The following is a 23,581-nucleotide window of genomic DNA, read 5'->3' as shown; positions in this document are numbered from 1 at the left end:
ATGTACCTTTGTAGTATCCACTTAACTATAGAGTATGTTTGCATTTGTATCTGAGTACACTGCAGGTCCTTTAGACAGAAACTTGAATTTCAGTTGTGGAAAGAATTAAAGAGTGAACAAAGGTTATGTCTGCTAAGTATGTGACCCACCACCAACAGTCTGGATTCCACGTTTCTCTGTCAACAGGACATGTTATGCTTTATCCTGCTAGACAGCCTGATGTAAACCCATGTAACGTGATAAGGTATCAGATTTAACATGGAAAATTCTGTATGATAAGGATAAAGGAGTGACCAAAGGTCTTCTGTAAATAAGATTTAATTCATTAGTCTGAAAATGTATAGCAAGTCATATTGTGCCTTATAATACAGTGATAATTATCTTAATACAATTTACAGTTTTGTGTTTTTATGTCAGTGACAAAATATAAAGCTTAGAAAAGCTATGTTAAACATACAAGGTCCAGAGGCCAGTATCTTAATGTGGTGCGACTGCACAGTTCGAGGGTCATTTACAGTTTTACAGAGGAAGTGATTTAGACAACTCAACACTGAAACCTAAATTGGCAGATCATCAGCATCATTATAACGATATCATTTATTGCACAAGCCAATCTCTATAAACACCTTCTAAATAAAAAGCCATTTATCTTAACCTAAAACGTATAAATTAAACTCAGTTTTGACTTAAAATTCACAGATTTATGGAAGATTTGTGTTTCTATTTTCACACATACTGCACACCACTCATTTATGCCCCAGTGTGCCCTCACACAAACACTCATATACATAAAATGACAAGAAATGCCGAGAGATGGGCCGATCAAATACACGGGAGTCTTCCCCTTCAGCAGCAGTAGCAGCAGATTTTCACCCAAAAGCACCCAAATTATTCAGATGCTCATCGTAACCAAGGCTGTGGATGCACAGATAGAAAATTCATTCAATTAATCATCATTATCAATGAATAATTAGAGTCATAGCTGCAAAGGAATTAAGGTAACGTCAGTGAATGAGCTAATGAAAGCAGCCTCAGCAGGTAAACAGGTTCTTACAGCTGCCTTTGAGTCTTCTTTGTCCAAAACCTTTTGCACTTGGTCTGGAGGAAACTTGAGCATGGAAGTAATAACTTTGGCCATCGTCTGTGGATGAGGATTAATAATAATAAATCAATGAAAAGCTTAATAATAAGTAAAAAAATAAAGCCTGAAATTTCACCTTCAACATACAAAATTTGATTTTGTTATAGTGTCAAAACATCTCATTATCTTCATTTATCATTTCAAGATACACCAACCCCTCTCTTTGACACATATGATCCAATCATATCAAGCCTGTTCTGAGGCATTTATAAATATATTTATACAAGTGATAAGAACGAAAGAGAGTTAAAAAACAAAAAACAAAACAAAAAAAAACCCATCATTGGTATAATTATCTCCAGGCCTATCTACCAGGGTGCATGTATTTCCTCATAAACACAGGGGCTAATCAGAAACAGAGCTGCTGCGTAGGGAACCTAACCACTCAACCAACACTAAACAAGGCCAGCATGACTGAAAAAGGCAAATCTGCGTCATGCAAGATGTATGTGCTTGCAGGCAGCCTGGAGGACATCCTCTACACAGGGAGGTCTGCTATGTTCACATAAAGACTGCTTGAAGAGCTGTGGAAGTCCTGCTGACTTTAAGACCATGTCGACAGCATTCTTAATTTCAATGGTAAAAAATGGTATGGACTGATACTTGGATGCCATCATTTCAGTGTAGCTATTTTGCATGTTTTGATTAATGGACTAACAACGTACCAATATCTTTATAAAATACAAGATGAGACTTTCAGGTAGAGACCAACAAAGTCCTGGACTTTTTTTCCATTACTGTCTCTAGTATTTTTACAGTGAAACTAGTGTTGTTACAGTCAACCAACTGTTTATCAAGATGGAACTGAATCAATCACTCAATGTTTTGTACATAACGACTTAAGAAAAAGAAGCGTACTTTCGTCTCCCGTCCCATCATGTACTCAAACAACACCTTCCTCAGGTACTCCATCTCAGCGGGCTCTGAGAGTGCATCAGTGCCGTTGAATCCAGGATCTGTACAAACAAGCAAAAACAGCCATTTAACCATCTGAGACCTGGTCAGTTCATTTCATGAACATTCTAACAGTTTCAAAGTGCCTCTCTCTTTAACACCTCTCAAGTTTCAAGAATTGTTTGTAGACGCCTGAGTATAAAACCACGAAGTTTGTAAAGGTGGACTAGTGAGTAAATGTTTCCATGTTTGGTGCAATGACGTTTGATGTCCCCAACAACAACTGTAGACTCAGTTAACCTCTAGCTAGCAACCGTCTTTTTAAAGACACAAAAGATTTAAAAATCATGAGTGGGGTATTTACTGGTTTACTTAATGTCATAGAACAAAACATATTGGCCTTGTGTTAACCACAGAGCTTATTTCAGGCGCCTAACCAGAAACCCATTCAAAGAAAACCCACTGACCTCGGGGGGAGTGAACCTGAAGTGCAAAAATGTTAACTCACTCGTGAGTTTTAAGACTTGGTACCATGGCACTCTATTACAAATTAGTTGTGCGAGTTTACAGTAGTGATTTTTTCTTCTTCTGTTTCAAAGTACACTGGCATAAAGTTCAACAAGGCCTTTCACTGTCAAATACGCCAACTGAATTCTGGCACTTAGAAAATAAATAAATAAAACAATAACCAAGAACATAATGCTTGTGTTAGCAACCAAAGACAGAACCACTTTCTACACAAGTATGGGTTCAAATTAGGCACTTTTATGCTGCAAAAGTCTAAGAATGACTGTTTTAATTCTCTGCCCAAAGCTGCAAAACCATTATCCCTCTAAAAACTATGAATGGGAAAATCTGTGCCATAACTTGGACAGGGCTGGTAACAATTAAGACTATTGCTTCTGTAAGTCAAATATCCCCATCAGGTCTTTAAAGTGGAACAACACCCACTCGCTCTCTGCTTATCTGGAATAATCATTCAGACAGCACCAAACGTCCCAGCATATGAAGAGAGACACCGTGTGATTAGATGAAAGGAAACGGTGATAGAGAAGTGCAAACAACTCTTTGATCTCTGGTGTGAAATAGCCTGTCACCAATAAATCCTAGACTCTGTCATCATGACCCTATGTTGCCAATCACAGAGCTAAAGACTTAAAACCAGATATCAACCGCCTTGTGATCAGCCCTCTATCTGAAACCACAGCTATGTATGTGTCAGACAGCATGAGTAGAAAATACTGTCTGTAGTAAGTACTGAAGTCCAAAGGAAATACAGGACAGAGTGGCTGGATAGAATCCTGGAAGTGGAGACGTCTGTGTGCTGCAGGGTCCTGTGTGGGAAACGTTAAGACCACAATCTGTAAAACCCATTAAACACAAGGATGGCTTCTTCACCGCCCCCGCTTCTGACAGCAGATTCTCTTTAACACCAGCAGGGGAGGTTTCAGAGGAGGATATACACACACACAAACACCATGACCGCTTTATGATATACTGAGGATACTGCATTGGGTTACAGGCAGACCCTAGAGGCTTACCCTAACCTTAACCACAACGGTTAAATGTCTAACTCTAACCTTAACCAAGCCCTAATTATAACCACAGCTTCAATCTTAACCAGTTCGCCTAAAAATCACACAAACGAGCATAGCTAAAGCAGACCACACACTACTCAGAGTCTGCATCTCTTGTCCCATTTCTAGTCCACAAAGCAATGCAGATGCTGGCAGATTATTGGTAGTGTGTCAAAACACAACTCTGAAATCATACAGAGCAGCTAGGCTCTTTGGACAAGAACTATTACGATTTAAATTTTAACACTACATAATTATAAAAAGGAAAGTGGCTCAAAAAGAAGTACTGTAAGTGATTCATGGTGTTAACATTACCTTGGAATGGGCTCCCGAGATGAGTTACAACAGTTTTTCGGCGGAAACATTTAATCTTGTCCTCAAGCGAATGAATCTAATGTGGATAAAAACACAAGCATGAACGGATTAATAGTTTTAAAAAAAGCAATGTGACTCCAGTGGATTAATTGTATGCATTTGCTTAATTGTTGCATGGGAAACAAGCATTTTGTTGATCGTCCTGAGGGGATGTTTGTAAAAACGATGACTATGAGAAAAACTGTGGGAGGTGTTGCTTTAATTGTTTAAAGGGTTCAACCAAATGTAAACAGATGTGCTGTGCAGCAGGAGAGCAGTAGCCACTCTTGCCAGAGGCCACAGAATCCTGAGAATACAACGCAAGAGATTTGCTGTTCGCTTGTCCTTGCAAACATAGGGCCCGGCACTCACTCTCTCTACAAACTCCTGCTCTTTCAGCCGAGCCTCGCTCAGCAAAGTCGTCTTCTCAGCAAGCTGAGCCTGAGGCAGAGATCAGAGCAATAATGTCAAACAGAACTGAAGTGAAACTTGTAAGGCAGTGCAAAAACAGTACATTATCAGTCAACTATGCATGTTTTCTTGATCAAACAATTGGTTTACAGTGCCAACCGGCTAAAATTGTATGAACACTAGAAATGGTAAAACCTGTGATACTGTGATAAAACAAAGACATACCTGCAGTTCTTCTGTACTCAGCTGTGCGCAAATGAATAAGAAAAAAAGATACTTAACATTAAAATAGAATAAAAAGATACATGTGCAAAAACACTAAAAAATAACAATGCAGTAATAGATAATGAGCCACGCAGATGCACTAGATACCATGTTCCTTCAGTACAAAAAAACATGGTGACTAGGGGTATAAAGGTCCATGTATTTATAGTGGACCATTTCAGTACAGGACTTTAGGTTCATTGCAAATGTGTAATGAATGCAATCTGTAATAGTAGTTAACAATAGCCTTGTTTTGCATGCAGAACATTTTTTCAAATGCACGTTCCTACATAAACATATTAAGCAGCAGACTGGAGTGCAAACATAGCACACTTTGCTTAGCCAAGCCTCTCGCTTACGGAACATCATGGCCAATGCAAACAAGAAGCCAGAGCTAGAAGACCCTCTCTTATAATTAAGGTCTCCTGTTTGTAAACACTACAGCTTCCTGGTGAAATACAACAACAGACAGACAAGTGGATAAGACACCTTATTTGTTTACTGTGCTCTGGTCCATCACTTAATATATTTGGACTGCTCCCTGTGGGTTGGGAGTGAGCTGCTTCCCCAAGTGAAGGAGTTTAAGTATCTCGGGGTCTTGTTCACAAGTGAGGGTAAAACTGAGCATGAGATTGACAGGCAGATAGGGGCCAAACCATAGTAGTGAAGAAGGAGCTGAGCCAAAAGGCAAAGCTCTCAATTTACCAGTTAGTCTATGCTCCAACCCTCACCTATGGTCATGACCAAAAGAATAAGATCATGAATACAAGTGGCCGAAATGAGCTTCCTTTGCAGGGTAGCCATTCTTAGACTTAGAAATAGGGTGCAGAGTTTGGACATGCAGAAGGGGCTTGGAGTTGAACCGCTGCTCCTTCACATCAAAAGGAGCCAGCTGAGGTGGTTCAGGCATCTCATCAAGGTGCCTCCCTCTGGAGGTTTTCCAGGCACACCCAACTGGTAGGAGGCCTCAGGGTAGACCCAGAACATGCCGGAGAGAACCTATATCTCATCTGGCCTGGGAATGCCTCGGAATCCCGCCATAGGAGCTGGAAAACACTGCCGATTTAACTTTTTTTATTTATTTTTTTTTATAAAAATATAAATCTGTTCGGCAAGCCACATATGCTGTTGGGTTAGATGTTTGAGTTTTTTTGACAATATTAGTGTGTAATTAAAGCATTGTTCATGTCCAGTTTATTCTGCACAGACACACCAGGACTTATATAAAGAGAGATGGTCTGCTGTCTCTATGGAGAGATACAATGACCTTCTATCTAAATGAAGAATGGTTTGTGAGGCCCCTAGTAAGGAAAGGCCTCCCTGAGCATAAACTCATACTATCCACCCATAAGTTATTACCTCACCAAGAAAAAATGCAGCAGAGAGCAGCATAGTTTTTTGTGTCTATGTGCATCTGGACATGTGTGTGTAAAGGTAGAAGAATCAGTGCAGGGGTCTAATAACACCTCAACACCTGGGTAAAATGTCTCCCTGGAGAACTGTTGTCCTATATGACCACATCTTGCATGTAAGTCTTACCGTAGAATAAATCTCAGGCCTACAACTGCATCATATGATGATAATTAAGAACAGCAACTGAGTCTAGCTGCTGTCTCACAATCTATATTTTCTAAAGAGAACAGCCCTGAGTGATTCACACAAGCATCCTGCATGTTCTGGAGAGCAGCCACATGACTGAGCAAGGGACTGATCAGAGCAAACTACTTAAATGGTCCCTGAGCACTTGGTAGATGGAATCCTTCGATTACGAAGCAAGACAAAAGAAAAGACAGCTGATATCTGTTAAGTCTAACACTGAATGTGAACTTTCAAATGAAGAACCTGAAGGGATCTTGTGTTACTGACACAAAAAATGTGCCTGTCATTCAGAACCAGTAATGCTTCCATCAGACACCAGTATTTCCTAGAAGGATGTTGGAAAAAATTGTTTTATACAGTCATTGTCATTTCATGTAGCCATTGTAAAAATATCTTATAACTTCTGCAGAATCACTATTTAAATTGTATCTATACCTCCAGTCTCTTATATAATGCACTTTAATAGCTGCAAGTATTCAGTTCTACATCTGAGTAACCAGAAAACTGTCTTTAGTAGATCAGCCAGTTGTGACATCACTTACAGATGTTTGAAGAGCTGGTGAGCACGTACAGTAGGGTTAGAATATTTGTACCTCAGAAGTGCCACGGTTCCTTGCTTGTAACTCCTCTAGTTCCTTCTGAACCTGCAACACTCTCTCCCCCATCTCCTCCTCTCGACTCTGGAAAAGAAAATACAATTGCTGAGTCATTTCCTATGTTTCATCTCAACATCACAACTCAGCTATGCTGGTTAATTCACTCATTCAAATCACTGCCTTACTGCAGACCTCCCACAGTAATTGGAAATGGCAAAGGAGAAAATTTTATACAAGCTGCTGACCAGTGATTCCCCCAGGAAAGGGGCCAGAGAGACTGAAAAGATTGTGGAGTAGTACAGTTTATGGTTTAAACTAGTGGGAACGCGAGCAGAGAAGTTGATAAAGCTAAAAATGTGAAGGATAAATACTTGAATAGTTATTTTAAAATAAAGGATAAATGATTTAAATAGTTATGAAGACATCTAAAAGTAATGGATAAACAGTTGATGTAGTTGACCTAAATAAAATGTTTGAAGTAGCTGAAAGTGAAAGAAACAGTTGAAACATTCAGTCACTGAGCACTCTCAGTAATATTATTGTAACATCATACATTGTATGAACTTTTTTTAACCATTAAAATAATATTTTTAAAATTCACACAAACAATAACATTTATAACATGACTGGAGGCGTCTGTGAAGAGGTGCCCTGATAGGGCCGAGAGGCAGGTCGGACAAAAACTACTGCTTTACACTAAGGGAAAGTAAAATAGCTGTCAACCAGGGCAGTGATCACTTCTAAACGGTGGGTGTGGTTCATCTCCTTTCTAAATTGAACCTATAAAAAGAGATTTTATTTAAGAAAAGAAAAAAAAAAACATTATCCCTTTACGTTACCCGTATAATCTGTTCGTATTTCTGAACAGCCGTGTGCAAATCCTCCTCCTTCTGGGCAATCACCTTCCTCAGCTGGCTGGCTTCTTCACGATGACTACTGATGAGCTCTGCTTCAACACTCTGGGCCTTTGCTGTGTTGAGTAGAGAGAAAGAACAGCACATAAAAAGAATCCAGTTCATATTCCAAACCACTCACTCACATCCCATCTGGAATGTAACATGATTTAACCATGAAGGAAACGAGGAAACATGGCAACCCAGGGGCTGTTTCCAAGTGCAATGATCCCTTAATTTTGTTCCACCCGGTGTCAAGATGAAAAAAATGCTTCATGTTTCCAGGTTGTTATTCCACCCTACTGTTGTACATGAAAGCCAGTCATATTTACTTTGATTTTCCATTTTAAGGCAGTTATTCCCAAGAACATAAGTAGACCACAGTATACCAAAATTATTTCACCGCAGTAAAAGAGAATAAATATAACTCATGCATTTCCCATGCTGTACAGGAGAGCTGTAAATCTTGTCACTTCGGTTTTATGAATGGAACTTTTTTTTTTTTCATCTCACCAATGGCTTCCATCACTGATGTGTCAAGCTCTCTCTCTTTTAAGGATAATTGCGTGTTGAACTCTCTCATTAAGTGTTTGATAGCAGAATTGTGCTTCATTTCCATATCTTCCAACTCCAGCCTATTAGAACACAGAGTAAAGCAAATGTATTTAATTTGCATGTACACCAAAAGCACCTAACCTACAAATGTAGGTTGGGCAGGTTTCATTTTCTTATTCTATAAATTATTACTCTTAACTTACTTCAGCTTTTTGTCATTCTCCTCCAACAACTCTTTCTTCATGTATTCTAGATCTTGTTCATGCTCCTTCCTCAGTAATCGGATGTCTTTCTGTAGCCGAATGAAGTCTTTGTGGAATTTCTCTTTCTCATTCTTCACTCGACTCAGTTTCATCTTGAGATCCTCCAGAGATTCACCATCCACTTCTTCCATCGGAGAGTGGTTTTCCATCACGCTTCTGGTTTGCTGAACGCTGCTACATTCCACCTTCACCTCAGCCTCACGTTCTGATTGATTTTGAACCTGCTTAATAACTGACCGATGGTGATCGAGTTCAGCATCCTTCTCACGTATTTCTTCTTTCAGGCGATTTATTTCAGCAAGAAGGTTTTGTTTCTGCTCTTCAGTTTCTTTTAGCTTTTCCTTGATTTCGTGTAGCGCTGATTCAGCTTCTTTGAGCTCCCCTTGTTGCACTGTCTCTCTTTGTAGTGAGGACAGCTTCTCTTCGTACATGTTTTTTAATTCCTCCAAAGACTTTTCTTTCACAAGTCTTTCTTTACTCAGAACCAGTTCAAGTTCTTTCTCCTGCTCTTCCTTAAGCCTGACAAAACTTTCCTCGAGTGATTTTGTTTTTTCTTCTAACGTTTCCATGTGCTGTTTGCCAGACATTTCATTGCTCTTGATTTCCTCTAGGCTAGTCTGAAGTGTATTGATCATCTGCTCTTTTTCCTCAAGCTGAGATGTTAACTGTTTTTTAATGTGACTGATTTTCTGCTCGGCCTTCTTCTTCAGCTCTGATACTTTCCGAGAACTCTCCGCAGATAACTTCTCTTCGGTTGCTTTCAGACTCTCCTCTTTGCTCTTGAGAATCTCATCTTTCATCCTCTCAAATTCCTCCCTTTGACTTTCAAGCTCACGTTTACACTTCTGGTTGTCATCCTCAAGGGACTGCAGTTTTTCTACCATCTCCTGCTCCGAGTTAGTATTCTGAGTGCACTGCACCTGGATCTGCTGCAGCTGCTCGACTAACTCCCTCTTTTCATTCTCCCTGATGCTGTGTTGCTCTTTGAGGTCAGCTGTGAGTTTTTCACACTCTTTTGTCTTTAAGGCTAACTGCTCCTGAAGCTCATCGAGTTGACGGATGCAAGTTTCCAGCTTTGAGGTAAGTCCACTGACCTTCTCCTCTTTCTCACTCAACACCTGGTCCATCTCAGACTTGCTGATGGACTGATTGTCAATACTTGCCGTCAGCCTTAGTACTGCTTCATTCTTTTCAGAGATTTCTTGCTCAAGCTCTTTAAGCCTGGTCTGCAGGGAAGCAATACTGCTGTCATTATGGGTGAACTTTGTCTCGTACTCAGATAAATTAGTCCTGAGTGCCTCTGCCTGCTCTAATGCAGCCTTCCTCTGCTCCTCTACTTTATCAATGGTCTCCTTCATTTGAGCAGCAGCTTGTTGTCTCTCCTCTTCATACTGCTGGTTCATCTGATTTATGGCTTCCTCCTTCTCTTTTATGCTACTTGCTACCTGATTTTTCAAGTCACTGATGATGCTTTCCAACTCACTGATGCGTGACTTATTCATTTTCATAATGTCTGATACAATTTTGTTTGCGTTTCTCAGCTCTTCAATTTTCTGAACGTTTTCACTGATAGACTGAGAATGATCCTCCCTCTCATGTTTTAAGGCTTTGATATGCTCCATATGAGCATTTACCTGAGCGTTCATCTGTTCTAGGGAAATGCATAGATTGGTATTCTCCTGCGTCTGCTGGCGAAGATTCTCCTCCAAAGTGCTAATTCTGTCTGCTTTAGTGAGGATGATGTTTTTTAGATGTTCTACCTTTTTCTGACTACAGAGCAGCCTATCTTTCAGCTCGTCCACCCTACATTCAATCCTTTGACAGAGTTCATCAGATCCACACTCCACTTTAGACCGAACCTCTTTACAGTAATGCTCCATTTGGTTGCTGATCATTATTAGGCGCTGCTGGAACTCTGCTTCCTTGGCTTGTAGCTGAATGGCAGTGTCCTCAAATTTACTCTGCAAATCTTCACTTTCTTTACATCTGGAACCTTCCAGTGCTTGAAGCTGCTTCTCTGTTTCCTCCAACTTATCTGACAAAGTCTTCAACTTCTGTCTGCCCTCTTCCTCTGTTAGGTTCAGCTTGTCTTGGAGTGTGTTTCTCTCATTCAGAGCCTGGTTAAGGTTCCTCTCCACTGACTCAATTTGCTCTTTGAGCAACACTTCACCCTGAGACAAACTTTCGAGCTTATCCACTGTTTTATTAAGCTCTTGTTGCAGCTTTTGCACAGTGGTTTCTCTAATTGCCAGTTCCTCCTTTAAATTGTTTATTTCACACAACACTTGCTCGCTCTCCTCTTTGCTTCTGCTAAGTTGCTGACTTATTTCCTCCTGTTCCTGAGCCTTCTCCTGCAGTATGTGTGACTGCTTCTCCATTATTTCCTCTTCTTGCTGTCCTAACTTCTCCTGCCAATGGCGCTCCAGCTCCTCAATCTCATGCTTATGGCTGTCACGTAACTTCTCCACTTCTTCCTTATGGTTGGCTTGCAGCTCTGAAACGGCACTGCTGAGGCCTTGGGAACTGTTCTGGGCCATCTCAAGAATTTTTTCTTGAACTTGTTGTTCTTTTTGCTGAATCTCAGTCTCCTTCTTTGCAAGTTCCTTCTTCATGTTTTCTTCATTCTGCTGAAGCTTTTTCTTAAAATTCTCCTGCATTTCTTTGGCCCTCTGTTTGAACTTTTCCATTTTTGTTTCTTGTGCTTTCAGCTTGGATTCCATCTCACTTATAGTGTTTTTAATCTTCTTCTCATGGGCAGCCTTTTCTTCATCTAGCAGTTTTTTGAGGAGCATATGTTCTTCCTGCTTAGTGTTCAGTTCTGCAGTAAATGACTTCTCCTGCTCTGAGAGCTCATTTTTGGTTTGTTGTAACTGATGCTCTAGATCTTCAAGTGACTTCTCTTTTTGTTGACAATCATTCTTTGCTACTTCCAACTGATGCTTCAAATCAACCATGTCCTTCTTACACTGATCAAGATCCTCTGACATCTTATTTAACTGTGCATTAGACTCATTTAAGCCTCTGTTTTCCAGCTGGGATTGTGACAAACTCTGCTGCAACTCCTCCAGTTCCTTAACCTTGACATTTAGTTGCTGTAAAGTGGAAAGTGACTCCTCTTGTAGTGTTTTTTCTCGAAGGACATGTTCTTCAATTTCCGTTTCTTTTTCTCTCAGAACAATCTTCAATGCGTTAAGTTCCTCCTTTAGAGTTTTCTCTATACCTCCAAGTGACTGCTCATGCACCTGTTTGATATTTGCAAGTTCATCGTTGTGCTTTACCACCTGATCTTGAAACCTCTTCTCAAGTTCCTGTTGGGCTACACTGTGAGATTCTTCAGCTGCCACCAACTTCTCCTCCAGAAGCTTTTTACTCTTCAAAGCCTCAGAAAGTTCAGAGGAAACTGCCTCTAGCTGTGCTTGGTTTGCATCCAGTTTCTCTAATGTTTTCTGGTTCATGTCTTCAACGTGTGCTTGGAACTGCAGCTCTTTATCTTTCAGAAGGGTCTCCAATTCAGTTCTGTGTTTTTCCTTGAGTTCCTCAACAGCAGTATTATGCTGCTCAGTTAGGACGCCCTTGTCCGTTTCCAGCTGCTCCTGGTGCTTTTTCTCTAATGCAGAGATTTGCTCTTTGTGTTGATTCTTCAGCTCATCAAGCTGACTGGGAAGTTCATGGGAGAGACTTGACTCATCTTGTGAGATCTTCTCCACAGAGCTCTCCAGCTCCAATATTCTCTGCAATCACATACATGTAGGTTGTTAGATGTTATTTTATAAAGTTAACACAGCTAATAATTTTACAGTTCTAAAAAAATTTTTAAAAAGCACATGGTTGACAGTTCGCCAAATATTCAAAACTTCAGAAGCATAGAGGGATGGCATTTCTTCTCTACAATTTGTCAATTTACTGCCTTCTTAAAAATTCACTTCAGCATTTAACCAAATGTAATGTGCTCTGTAATAACACACTGGCATGTGAGATGACTTCGAAAAATAAAACCAACTTCACCAAGATATGAGGTACAATATTATCACTGTAAAACCTTTTTAAAGCCGTTGTGAAAACAAAGACAAAGAAACTCACAGTTCTTGCAGTTTCTAGCTCCAGCTGTATCTCTTTAATCTTGTTATCAGCTTCTGCCTTCAGAGCCGTCTTTTGTAACTCTGCATCCTCCAGAGCCAGAGACACCTGCTGCTCTCGCTCATTAGCCAACTGGGCAAACTCCTCTCTGCATTGCTCCTAAGCAGCACAAGAATGTCATATTAAAATTTAAAAATGAATGTTCTGATCTATTTGCTTATGTTGTGAAAGGTAATGAATGAAAACACTCAGCACCTACCACAGATTTGTTGAGTCTGGCATTTATCTCTGCTTCTTTAGCTGCCAAAGCTTCAATGTGGAGTTTTTCTAAGCCGGCCACTGTTTCCTCTGAGGATTTCTAGTACAAATTAATATCAATAAATATAAAGAGAAATTTGATTTTTATAGTACTTTTCTGTGTCCTCAAACACATTTTACAACATTTCATATTTTTGTAAATATCAAAAAAACTACATCAAAATCAACAGAGTCATGATATTTCACTATTATTTTATTATTCACTTGGTGAGTCATTGTTAGTACTCAGCTTCTATTAACATGTCTTGTTCAAAGAAACAACCAAAACAACCAATTCACATGGAAATACCACAGTTATCTTAGTTTACCAATGACTTCTTCAAAATGAAAATAAATGAATGAGGGTTCTGCAGAAGTCATTTCCTGACCTTCATGATGTTGACAACCTCCTGTTTGACTCGTAGGAGTTCATGCTGCAGATTCTTCCTCTCTTCCTCGCAGGCCCTTTCAACTTCTTTCACTTGCTCCTCCAGCTGAACCTGTAGCTGCTTTCGGGCCTCTTCTGCCCTCTGGGCTACACCCAACGCACGTTCAAGTTCTTCAAAAGCTTTGGAAAAACAACACAATCATTAACATACTCAAAAAAGATGTTCCTTTGAACTTACAGAGGTCAATTCCACTCACCTGATTTCTCAGCCTTTTCTTTCTGTTCCTGTAATTCTTCTTTTTGGGCAGTAGCCTGCTGGAGTCTGGAGCGTAGCTGTGCAATCTCCTCTTCTTTCAGTTCCAGTGTCTCATGCATCTGGCGCTTCGTCTCAGCAATTACCATTCCCTAAAAGAAAGACAACATTTTAACTATACAGTCTGAGCAAATTACTTGACACTGAAATTGATGTAGACTTGATAAGTACTATCTCTGTATTATAAACAGTCAAGTCACTCAAACCTTGTGTATGTAACTGTTTTTGACTAAGTGCTTTCAGCACAAAGATCTTATAAGCTGCGGTCCATCCTGCAGAGCTAGGATCAAAATTTAAGAGAAACCACATGGGGCTTCAAGGTATCTGATGTCTTTACTCAGCGGAAGAGTAAAAAAACCATATCTAGTCTTCTAATACAAGTAGATTCACTTGCAGGACCTTCAAACAAGGTGTAACTAAAGCCTGAAAAATGCTTCACCCACCTTGTCCTGCTCCAGCTGTTCAATAAGGTTCTTGGCATCACGCAACTGAGTGATCAACTTGGTCTTTTCTGTTGTGTGCAGCTCCTATAAACATAAAACATAGCAAAATTACAAAACACACAAAATTACAGAGGAGAATGCAAAAAAACACTTCCAGTCAAAACCTTTGATTGGTAGCATTTGTCTTACTGTTAGTATAACTATATTTCCCACTTTACACAGGTCATTTCTAATGTTTGGCCTCATATCATGTAAATGCTTTGGTCAGATAACTTCAAAATGAGAGGTTTTCTGCACCACCCAGGATGCCTCACCCACAAGTCAAATAACCAGAAGGTGTACACAAGCCCAGCTAAACCAACAAGTCAACCCAAATTATAGCCCAGTTTAGCAGCAGTGGCATGTAGTAGCTGTGTCTCTGTGCCACCACAGTTCAACTAGTAGTTACTAAACAGGAAATGCTGGGTTGCGGTACGGTTGTTCAATCTGTGTGCCACAAGGAGTCTACTCAGCTGCAATAGTATTATAATGTTCAAAGGTTCATAAAACTAATTTGAAAATAAGTAAATTTACTGTAAATATACAAAAAATACACTAAACAATACTGTCAACCTCACTGTAAGAAAAAAATAAAATAAAAAAATCCCTGAGCGGAAGGCCTGAAATCAGACAGATTGTTTGTTTTGTGGGATATTTGTCAGAGGCAGAGGATGAGGATGAGCACAGCACAGCCCAGCCCAGTAGTTCCAGGATGTCTTTATCTACTTAAGAGGGCTAAAAGCCTGACACAGGAAAGGCCCTACTGCCAAACAGAGTGCAGATTCAACACAATCATTATGGCATTAAAACAAGAAAACAAGTCAATCAACATACAGTCACAGACAAGCACAATGTCTTTGTATCAACAAACATCTGTTAGGAAAAAACATCAGAGCAAAACAAGTAAATCATACCACGGAAGCAAAATGGTTCAGTAATGTCACACTGACATGACACAAACCCTCATTCTGGAGCTTCACTGGAGAATTAGGATGTTTGGACTCCGAGGACCACAACTATCCACCGTGAACAATAATAAAGCCGCACTATCAGTGGACCATAACAACTCTGGCAGACATTTTACAGCATATGAATTACCCTGAACACACTGTTCAGTCATTTGCAGCATCTCAGCTAATTCCATTTTAATTTAATCACTTTATGATTACAGTTTACTGCCATAACAATTACTAACAGGTCCCTGTTGCAAGATTATCATTTGGAAATAACAGGATACTTTGTACTTTTGAATACTTTATTGACTGAGTACCTTAGTGATAAAGTGAACATTCATACATTTACCAGATAAAGATTTATAGATTGAGGTGACTGAAAAAAGACCTTGGTCCACACTCCAGCATCATTCCTGTTAACACATTATATACCTTCATCTTCTCCAGCTCCTGCAGCCTCTCTTGCAGCTGCTCCTGCAGAGTTTCATTCTCACTGCTGAGCTGAGCGCTCCGCTCCTTGTGTGTACGCATTACATCTTTGCACTTCTGCAGTAGGTTTTCCTGCCTCTTCACTCTCTTCTGCAGAGCTTCCACAAGTTTGGTTGGATCACTGTTGCCCTCTCCTGGCCAGAAAATAAAATGCACTGGTTAAAAACATTACAGTTCCATAAACAGAAATGTCAGACATATTACATACAGTATAGCATCTTCATGTTGACTTTGGAGTTTGCTTCTAACTAAATTGGGCAGGCAAATATATAAATAAATATTTAAAGATACATATGGGTCATAAATTAAAGGAAAATCCTGGATATATGAGTGAGAATAAAAATCTGCCAATTACTATCTTTATTATCTTTTTATTCAGTGTCAATCATTAGGATAAATGGCCATTTTGACTTTTTAGTCAAAGTATCTTGTTTTGTCCAACCAACAAATCTAAAGATATTCAATTTATTACTTTGTATGACAAAGAGAACATCAATTCATCACATTAAAGAAGGTATAACCAGAAAACGGTTGTGATTTTATGCTTCAAAATAGCTGCCCGTTAATTTTCTATCAATTGGTATATTAAATAATTGACAAATTTTTGCAACTCTTGGTTACTGAATGGCCTAATAAGCATGAAAAAGTGTGTTGAACACAATAAGAAAATATGTTTTGGTTGAATGAAGTTGACTCCCTCTAACAGAGGAGCACTGAAGCTGTTCTGGAGAGACTTTACTAAAAAGTGTTGTTCACTTGGACTGATTTTCCTTAAATTTGTAACACATCTGTACAGCCAAAGTAAGCTTACCCTCGGTGACCTCAGGCTCTATTTCTTGCTCCTTGGAAGGACTTTGTGTGGCAGAAGCAGAGTGTTGAGCATCTTCAGGCTGAGGGACATCACCGTCAGGTGGCAGTGCACCAGACACCCCCTTGACTCTTTTCTTCAACAGAGCAACCTGACAGAAAAAAAAGGTTAACTAAATAAACCCCTCTGACTATTTAAGTTGATTTCTAAATCCAAATGTTATTCCCTGGGTGCTTAGGTTTGTACATATAACTTATTGCATTTACAGTGCAGCTTAATTTTTTTCCATTATTAGTGTTAGATGCACATGTTGCAGGTGTATGAAGGACAAAGAGCCAAGTTCTATGACTTTAAGCTATGTAACAAATTACACTGAGAAAACTCTTCACATCAGTATACTCTTGTAGTAAACATAGTTTCTATACAGAAGTAGTTATCACTTCAGAGAAACTGTTGTATAAAGTATACAGTAAAGAAATTTGTCAGACTATTAATTGCTAATAAACCCAAAGATCAACACATGAGCTGATTCTTCAGCTGTCCTTAATTAAATGTTTTCTCTTGACTTTGTTTTGGGGAAATACAGACCGTGCTGAGACAAACCACCCTGAATTACAATGCAGGAGAAGACACGGGTTTCCTCATGTTGTATATGGACTTCTGCCATCTTCACTTCCCACCTCAAGCAAATATCTATGCTATCATTCACAGAACGCACCAACACACACTCACCTGTGTTTGGAGGACAGTTATCATCTGGTCTTTCTCCTCTAGAACTGCATCAAACTCATCCTGTAGGTGTTTCTTGGCCTGCTGGTCCATTTGAAGCTCCTAGAGATAACTCATTATGTTCACTCATACGTAAAATTTTAATTAAAAAACAAAGCCAGATACTGACCTAGAGAAACAACATTCATAACAGAGAGCCATACCTCCCGCAGCTCCCCTATCCTACGGAGAGCTTTATCTTGACTCTGACTGAGGATGGCCTAAGAGGAAGGTAAACAGAAATGAATATCTGATCAATTCAGGATACTACATTTAAAAAAACATCTGATGGGAAAAGCACTGGGGATCATATAAAAAAAATTTGCCAACACATGGTAGGTAAAAGATATTACCTGTGTTTTTTCTTTATCCCGTTGTACTGTTCGATAAGCAGTAACCAGCTGCAAGATGAAGGGGTAGAAACAGAAAGCAAAAAAGAGTTACTATAATAAATTATTGTATTGGTAATTGATATACATAATATAAATAAATATTTTAATCCATTAGGAGCCATTCTCACCTCTGAGTATTTCCCTCTGTATTTCCCCAGGCTCCTCTCCACTCTAAGCAGTCGGTGCACCAGCTGCTCTTTAGAAAGAGACTCTGCACTTCCTGGTGGCTCCTCAGCCTCACTCTCAATGTCTGAGGGGGGATCATATGTGGGGGCACCAGGGGACTCGTTTTCTCCCAAATGTGTCAGGGAGTCGGAACCTTTAACTGCAGCTTCTGGGCAAATGACTGCAGCTCCTCTCTCTGTTAGGATGTTTGAGACATTACATGAAAATTTTTATCTAATCAAAGAATGAACAGCAGCATTATAACATTAACTTTATGTTTTAGAATTAGGCAGGAAAAGATACACTTGCCTGAGGAGATGCACTTCCATTGCCACTGATGCTACCTCTAGGAGACCTCGCAGCTCCTTTAGAGGCACTCTGCATTAAAACAAGACATTATCAGAGAAAGGAATACAGTGCTAATGAACTTGTCCTGGGCCAGTTAGTCATCCACACCCAGTGTGGCTCTCCCTGATTACTCTGAAAGGAGCAATATTAGTATTGCTGGGAGCAATGCAGGGGCAGTGGGTACCCTCATGCAGATAGGAAAAAACAGAGGGGTTATATACATAACAGAAGGCATCTCTACTGTACAATGAACAAAAAAGGGTTAAAACTAGACTCTACAGAACAATCACAAAGTCAGAACAAACAGACAAAGTCAAGTTGCAGAGCCAGTATTTGAGTTAAAGATGCTTGGCAGTGCCATATGCAGCTGTATTACAAGAGCACAGACAATATTGATGTAAGAGGACATTTAGCGGCTTAGTTGGTTTAGCTGACTTGTTAGAAGCAGGATCAGAGTAAGCAAATGTTCTCCTCCCTTATCCAGCTCCATGCTACTCCTTCCTCTGGATTCCTAGGCAAAACGTTTCCTGCTTCTTGTGGAAGTTTAAATTAATGGAACAACAGTCATTCTTGGGTCTGGGTTTAAGCAACAGATTTTTTCTGGCGGGGGGGCTAGATAATGACATTGGGTTTACAATGTATCACTGGCCCATCTAGTTACTTTTACAGGGTTTAAAATGAAAAATGTAAAAATACTTTATTTTAGTGGGTGATTAATTCAATGTGTTAGGGACCACAGGGCTAAATGAGTATTAAAGAAACTCATTTGACTGCCACTGAGCTTGATGCTCACTTTATTTTTACAGGTTTATGTGAAGGAATTATCAGGTTTTGACCATGAGAAGCACTATGGACCACTGACTTAATGAATGGATTCCATTTTGTTTGTTCCCATAGATGTGCAGGAGGTAGAACATACATGTCAGCAGGTCTCACTCTTTTGAGAAAAATTAGCTTTGAAAATATTTTATAATGAAGGAAATGCATTCATTCAACACATTTGTTAGACTAGAAAACTGTGTTTTGGTGAGTAACACTGAACGACAACATACCATTTGTTTGTTTACAAGAACACTGTGGGGAGTAGGGAACAAATTTTACTTGTGTTACCTCAAACACTTGTTTGCTGGACTTACTGTGTTATCTCACTTAGGTTTGTCACTTTTGCTTGCTTACTTTCCTGAAGACCTACTGCACGGAGGTGAAGAGTAGACCAAGACTGTAGTGCCGTTGTTTTCTGGACTGCATGCACGAACACTAGCCATCCATATTGTCACAAGAGCGACATTCTGTGACTCACAATCGTAACTACTACCAGTACCTTGATAAAATACCACCACACACATAACTTAAAGAAACACAGAGATTTCATGAATGAAGCTGGCAAAATATATTTGGTTATTTGTACCTACAAAATAAAATGTCAAAGGATCTAGAAATGTAATAAAATAATTTGATGAGTTTACTATAAGAATATGTTGATAACAATTTGACAGGATGTAGATGGCAAAATGCTATGTATTTAAGAAATTTGTGGTTAATTACAGGAGATGATAAGGACACTTGTATATGTAGCTGTAATATATTCGAAGTCTCCAAACTGGAAAGCAATAACTCACTGATTTCTGCAATCTATTACTGACAAAAGTAGAACAAAGGTTATACCAACTGAGAAAAAGGTTTTAGCTTATCCTGCTAAGAATGGTGCAGCTTTTTCTGTTATATTTATTCTAGACCAGAAAGAGTCTTACAAGATAAAAGATATCAAGACCAGTGTGTCCTTTCTTGCATTAATAAACACTGAGAAGATCAATCACAGGTTACCACTGACCCCAGGAGAAGTTAATATTTCTTACAATCAATGTTAAACTGTTTGCAACATAAAATACAGTGGCTTCAGAAAGCATTTAGATAAAACTATCATTTTAAAATAGATTTAGACATTACAGGAACTACAAATAGCTAGGCAAATTTCCTTCACATGGAGGAGTAGGCAAAACAAAATTAGCTTATTAAACCAAACATTTGACATTACATGCTACTTGTACACCAAGTAGCAGCTTTCAGAATGTGTTGTTTGTAACAGAAATGTGTCACCAATCGTCTTTGCACCTCGATATATAAAACACATATCTAGTTTTTGAGCTCCACAACTGCATCTAAAAAAAGTAAAAAAAAAAACCTGCCCATAACTTGTGAAGTAAACTCTCCAAATAAACAGACTTGTGAGGGGAAAGGGTCAAAGGCCATCAGGCAACATAACAGGGTGCTGAGGATCTCTAAGGCAAGCAAGATACCTAAGGACAAGGGGGCAATATTCAGTTCTGTGATCTGATCATACTAAATGAAAGGTAGGGCAATAATCATGGACAGAAGCTTGTGTGGTTTCTGCTAACAGTGTAAAACCCCATTAGATGCAGGGTTAGCCTAAACATAAGATGCCTTCTTGTTGCTAAATCCAAAGGAAACAAGAGACAGAGCGGGAAACAAGCTGTCCCTACTTGGGCCACAGTTCTCTACCGATTCCCCAGATACGCAGAGATGGGAGGAAGGAACAGGGCAGGACGAGGAGGAGGAGCAGGAGGAGAAAGATGATAAGGAAAAGGCAGGAAGTGAGGATAAACTCACCACACTGGCTACCTGGGCCGTTTTGGGTTGTATTGAATGGTCCAGAGCAAAGATAGTATACTCAGAGAGAAAAGCGGGCTCTGCTATCATCCCGGCCAGCATCTGACCCCGTCAGTGCAGTAACAGGACGAAAGGTGGGGAAAGAAGAGGAACACAGAGAGCAATGAGCAAAACAACACCATGAGTGTGAAACAGCACTGAAGGAAGTGTCTAACCAGACTGTCCAGAAGAGGTTGACTGAGAGAAATTGAAATGGATGGAGAGAAATCAAAGGAGGAGAAAGAGATAGAGGGAGAGACACTATATGAAATAGGAAGAAAAATAAGAAAAGTGAGAAAGTGAAACACTGAGTCAACATTCATGTTATGTTTAACAGTTTGACATCTCTGCAGGTAGTCTTACAATGTCAACGAAGTGATAAACCTGCTTACAATTATCAAATCTAGCCTGTACTTTCAGAGTTGTCAAACTGTTAAAGATTTGTGAGATGACAACAGATGTTGTGATGATAAGAAGCCCATGTTACACGTGTGTTTCCAAAGCATAAAGGAGATGGAGCACAGACACCTGACCAAAAGCGGCACTGTCACTATTACAGTTCAGGGTCTGCAGTGTTTAAAAGTAGAGACCTTGCCATAAATGAGTAATTAAGCCATTTATTATCTAAAGACTGTAAACATTCATATCTAAACTCTAAAAAGAGATATGCTGCATCATCAGTCTTACACAGTACATCACTGCTGGTCTACCTTTTTCTAATGAATCCAAGTCTTGCATACATTTGCCCATATCCACTGGGGCAAAATATTGCAACACTGGCAAGAGAGCACATCAGTTATTCATATACATGTTTGACTATGGTCTGCTCTTCACCAGTGTGTCTGAATGAGAATCTCTTGGCTAAGCAGTTTACCTATCATAATGAAAAATAACACAAGTTGTGTGACTAAACAAAGTACTGTAATAATATAGTTTGATTCTCTGCACTGATACTTTATGTTGGCCCTCAATATTCTTTAACAAAAGATTACATTACATTACAAGAATTGGCCAAATGCTTTTGCTGACTAACATCAAAATGCCTTGAACTTCATTGTCTGACGTGAGAATACAGGTAGTTAAATGAAGAGAAGTGTTAACAGACCATACATGTATATAATAAGAACACAGTGAAGACCGCTATACAACATCAATTATCGCACTGTTATTCCAGCCCATGTGACATTTTAAGGACCCTGTGGTGAGAAATCTGTTGCTTGAAGTACTGGATCTTCAATAATATTCATGAATAATCGTTATTATATTAACAAATTGTGATCAGCAGGGGACAGAGAGAAGAGGCAGCAGTAGTGAAAATTATTAACAGCCTACAGCTGAAAGCACTACTTGGTCACTGATTTACTTTCTTTTGGCAAAGCATTCAAAAAGGCACTGGTTTGTTACTGAGAAAACATTAGCCGAAACAAAACATGGAACAAACTTTTGGGGACTGACAGACACATTGCTCTGAAAATTAGGATATACTGTAAGCTGGGAAAAGGGCATGACACTGCAGGCTGCAGTTTCAGCTCATAGATATTGAAGATATATCTATCACAAGGTGACACCATGCTCACCTCTCTGTCACTGGGAGAGGGTGTGCCATCATGATGAAACTGGGGGGTTTGGCTGCTATGCCGGTCGCCAAGGCCCACCTGTCAATAAAAATAAAATAGTATATACTGATCAGTCACAAAATTAAAACTACTGGCAGGTGAAGAAAAAAACATTGGTCATCTCATTGCTGTGGCACCTGCCAAGGGGCAGTATATATTAGGTAGCAAGTAAACAGTCAGTTCTCAAAGTCAATATGTTGGAAGCTGGAAAAATGGGCAAGTGTAAGGATCTAAGCGACTCTGACATGGGCATCTCCCAAACTGCAGGTCTTGTTGGGTGTTCCCAGTCTGCAGTGATCAGCATCTAGCAAAAGTGGTCCACGAAAGGACACATGGTAAACCGGTGATAGGGTTACAGACACCAAAAGCTCATCCATGCACAAGGAGATCAAAACAGGTGTCAGAACACACTGTGCATCGCACCTTGCTGTGTAGCCACAGCATGCCCACGCTGACCACTGTCCACCACTGAAAGCACCTACAATGGGAATGTGAGCATCAGAACTAGACCATTTAGCAACGAACAATGGTGGACTGGTCTGATTTATTGTGTATACTTTTACACCACTTGGATGGCTGGGGGTGTGTGGAAAAACAAGCCTGATGCATGAAGGTCTCACCTCACAACTTACAGGACATATGGGATCTGCTGCTAATGTCATGGTGTCAGACACCAGAGGACACCTTCAGGGGGAAATGTTTTTATTATAGTTCATGGTTTGACTTTAGCTTTGAACCCAGTCTGCTTAAGATGCAGATTTTGCAGCAAGACACTGGGTGTCATGTACAAACTTTAAATAACAAACTGAAGTTTGGTCCACATTAGGGCTAAGTTGCATTTAAAGTGACTCAAACCATTAATAAAAAAGTAAAAACGCCACAGTGTAGAAAAGATATTTTTAAACATAAAGAAACTTGACCACTATTACAAAAACTCAGTCATGCCAGTTGCAAAGTAGATTTGACAAACAACACTGACATACTGTATAAAAGACAAGAGAGCTCTGGGAAGGTCAATTAATCTTTGTCCAGATGGCAAGTCAGTTGTTAAAAAATGAATACAACATAAAACACTGATAGGTAGAACAGGTTGAACCTGACCAGCAGGGCTATGACGTACCCATTAAATACACGGCAAATTACAGTTAAATCGCAAATGAAGCAGCTTTGTAGAGGGGTCTCCACTTCCTTTAACTTACAAGTGGAAACATCTGTGCAGTTGTTTTCATAACCTTTAATATTGTGGCGACCCTGACCGTACGCTGATGTTC

The 23,581-nt window shown here is 39.6% G+C and overlaps 2 protein-coding genes across 2 annotated transcripts in view; both read right to left on the bottom strand.

Annotated features, from left to right (window-relative positions):
* Positions 1 to 300: 300 nt before the first annotated feature.
* On the bottom strand, positions 301 to 17,339 carry LOC109958582 (golgin subfamily A member 4). Its single transcript, XM_020597321.1, has 19 exons — positions 17,286 to 17,339; positions 17,087 to 17,184; positions 16,358 to 16,505; positions 15,490 to 15,680; positions 14,066 to 14,149; positions 13,567 to 13,714; positions 13,311 to 13,489; positions 12,884 to 12,982; positions 12,628 to 12,783; positions 8,488 to 12,278; positions 8,243 to 8,364; positions 7,676 to 7,806; positions 6,834 to 6,920; positions 4,603 to 4,623; positions 4,339 to 4,407; positions 3,928 to 4,003; positions 2,000 to 2,097; positions 1,055 to 1,141; positions 301 to 915 (listed from the first exon to the last, which is right to left on the bottom strand). Exons 2-19 carry the CDS (start codon positions 17,174 to 17,176, stop codon positions 901 to 903), a joined length of 5,592 nt encoding a protein of 1,863 aa, XP_020452977.1. The 5' UTR covers positions 17,177 to 17,184; positions 17,286 to 17,339; the 3' UTR covers positions 301 to 900.
* A 479-nt stretch (positions 17,340 to 17,818) lies between these two features.
* Positions 17,819 to 23,581, bottom strand: part of LOC109960677 (golgin subfamily A member 4-like) — a 7,635-nt gene continuing 1,872 nt past the window's right edge. Inside the window, exons 2-4 of the mRNA XM_020600950.1 lie at positions 22,272 to 22,349; positions 17,989 to 18,057; positions 17,819 to 17,875 (exon numbers count right to left, since the gene is read on the bottom strand). Coding sequence (XP_020456606.1) covers positions 17,819 to 17,875; positions 17,989 to 18,057; positions 22,272 to 22,349 — 204 coding nt within the window. The remainder of the gene's footprint in view (positions 17,876 to 17,988; positions 18,058 to 22,271; positions 22,350 to 23,581) is intronic.

This window comes from Monopterus albus, unplaced genomic scaffold (assembly GCF_001952655.1).
Source record: "Monopterus albus unplaced genomic scaffold, M_albus_1.0 scaffold3.1, whole genome shotgun sequence".
Taxonomy (NCBI): domain Eukaryota; kingdom Metazoa; phylum Chordata; class Actinopteri; order Synbranchiformes; family Synbranchidae; genus Monopterus; species Monopterus albus.
This window is presented reverse-complemented; position numbering and strand designations above follow the sequence as displayed.

Excerpts from the sequence above, each read along its gene's own strand:
- LOC109958582 (XM_020597321.1), bottom strand. The coding sequence starts at position 17,176 with ATGGACCAGCAGGCCAAGAAACACCTACAGGATGAGTTTGATGCAGTT. Across the intron at positions 13,490-13,566 it reads AGAAAAGGCTGAGAAATCAG|CTTTTGAAGAACTTGAACGT; the intron begins GTGAGTGGAATT and ends GTTTTTCCAAAG. Across the intron at positions 12,279-12,627 it reads AGCTAGAAACTGCAAGAACT|AGAATATTGGAGCTGGAGAG; the intron begins GTGAGTTTCTTT and ends ATGTGATTGCAG.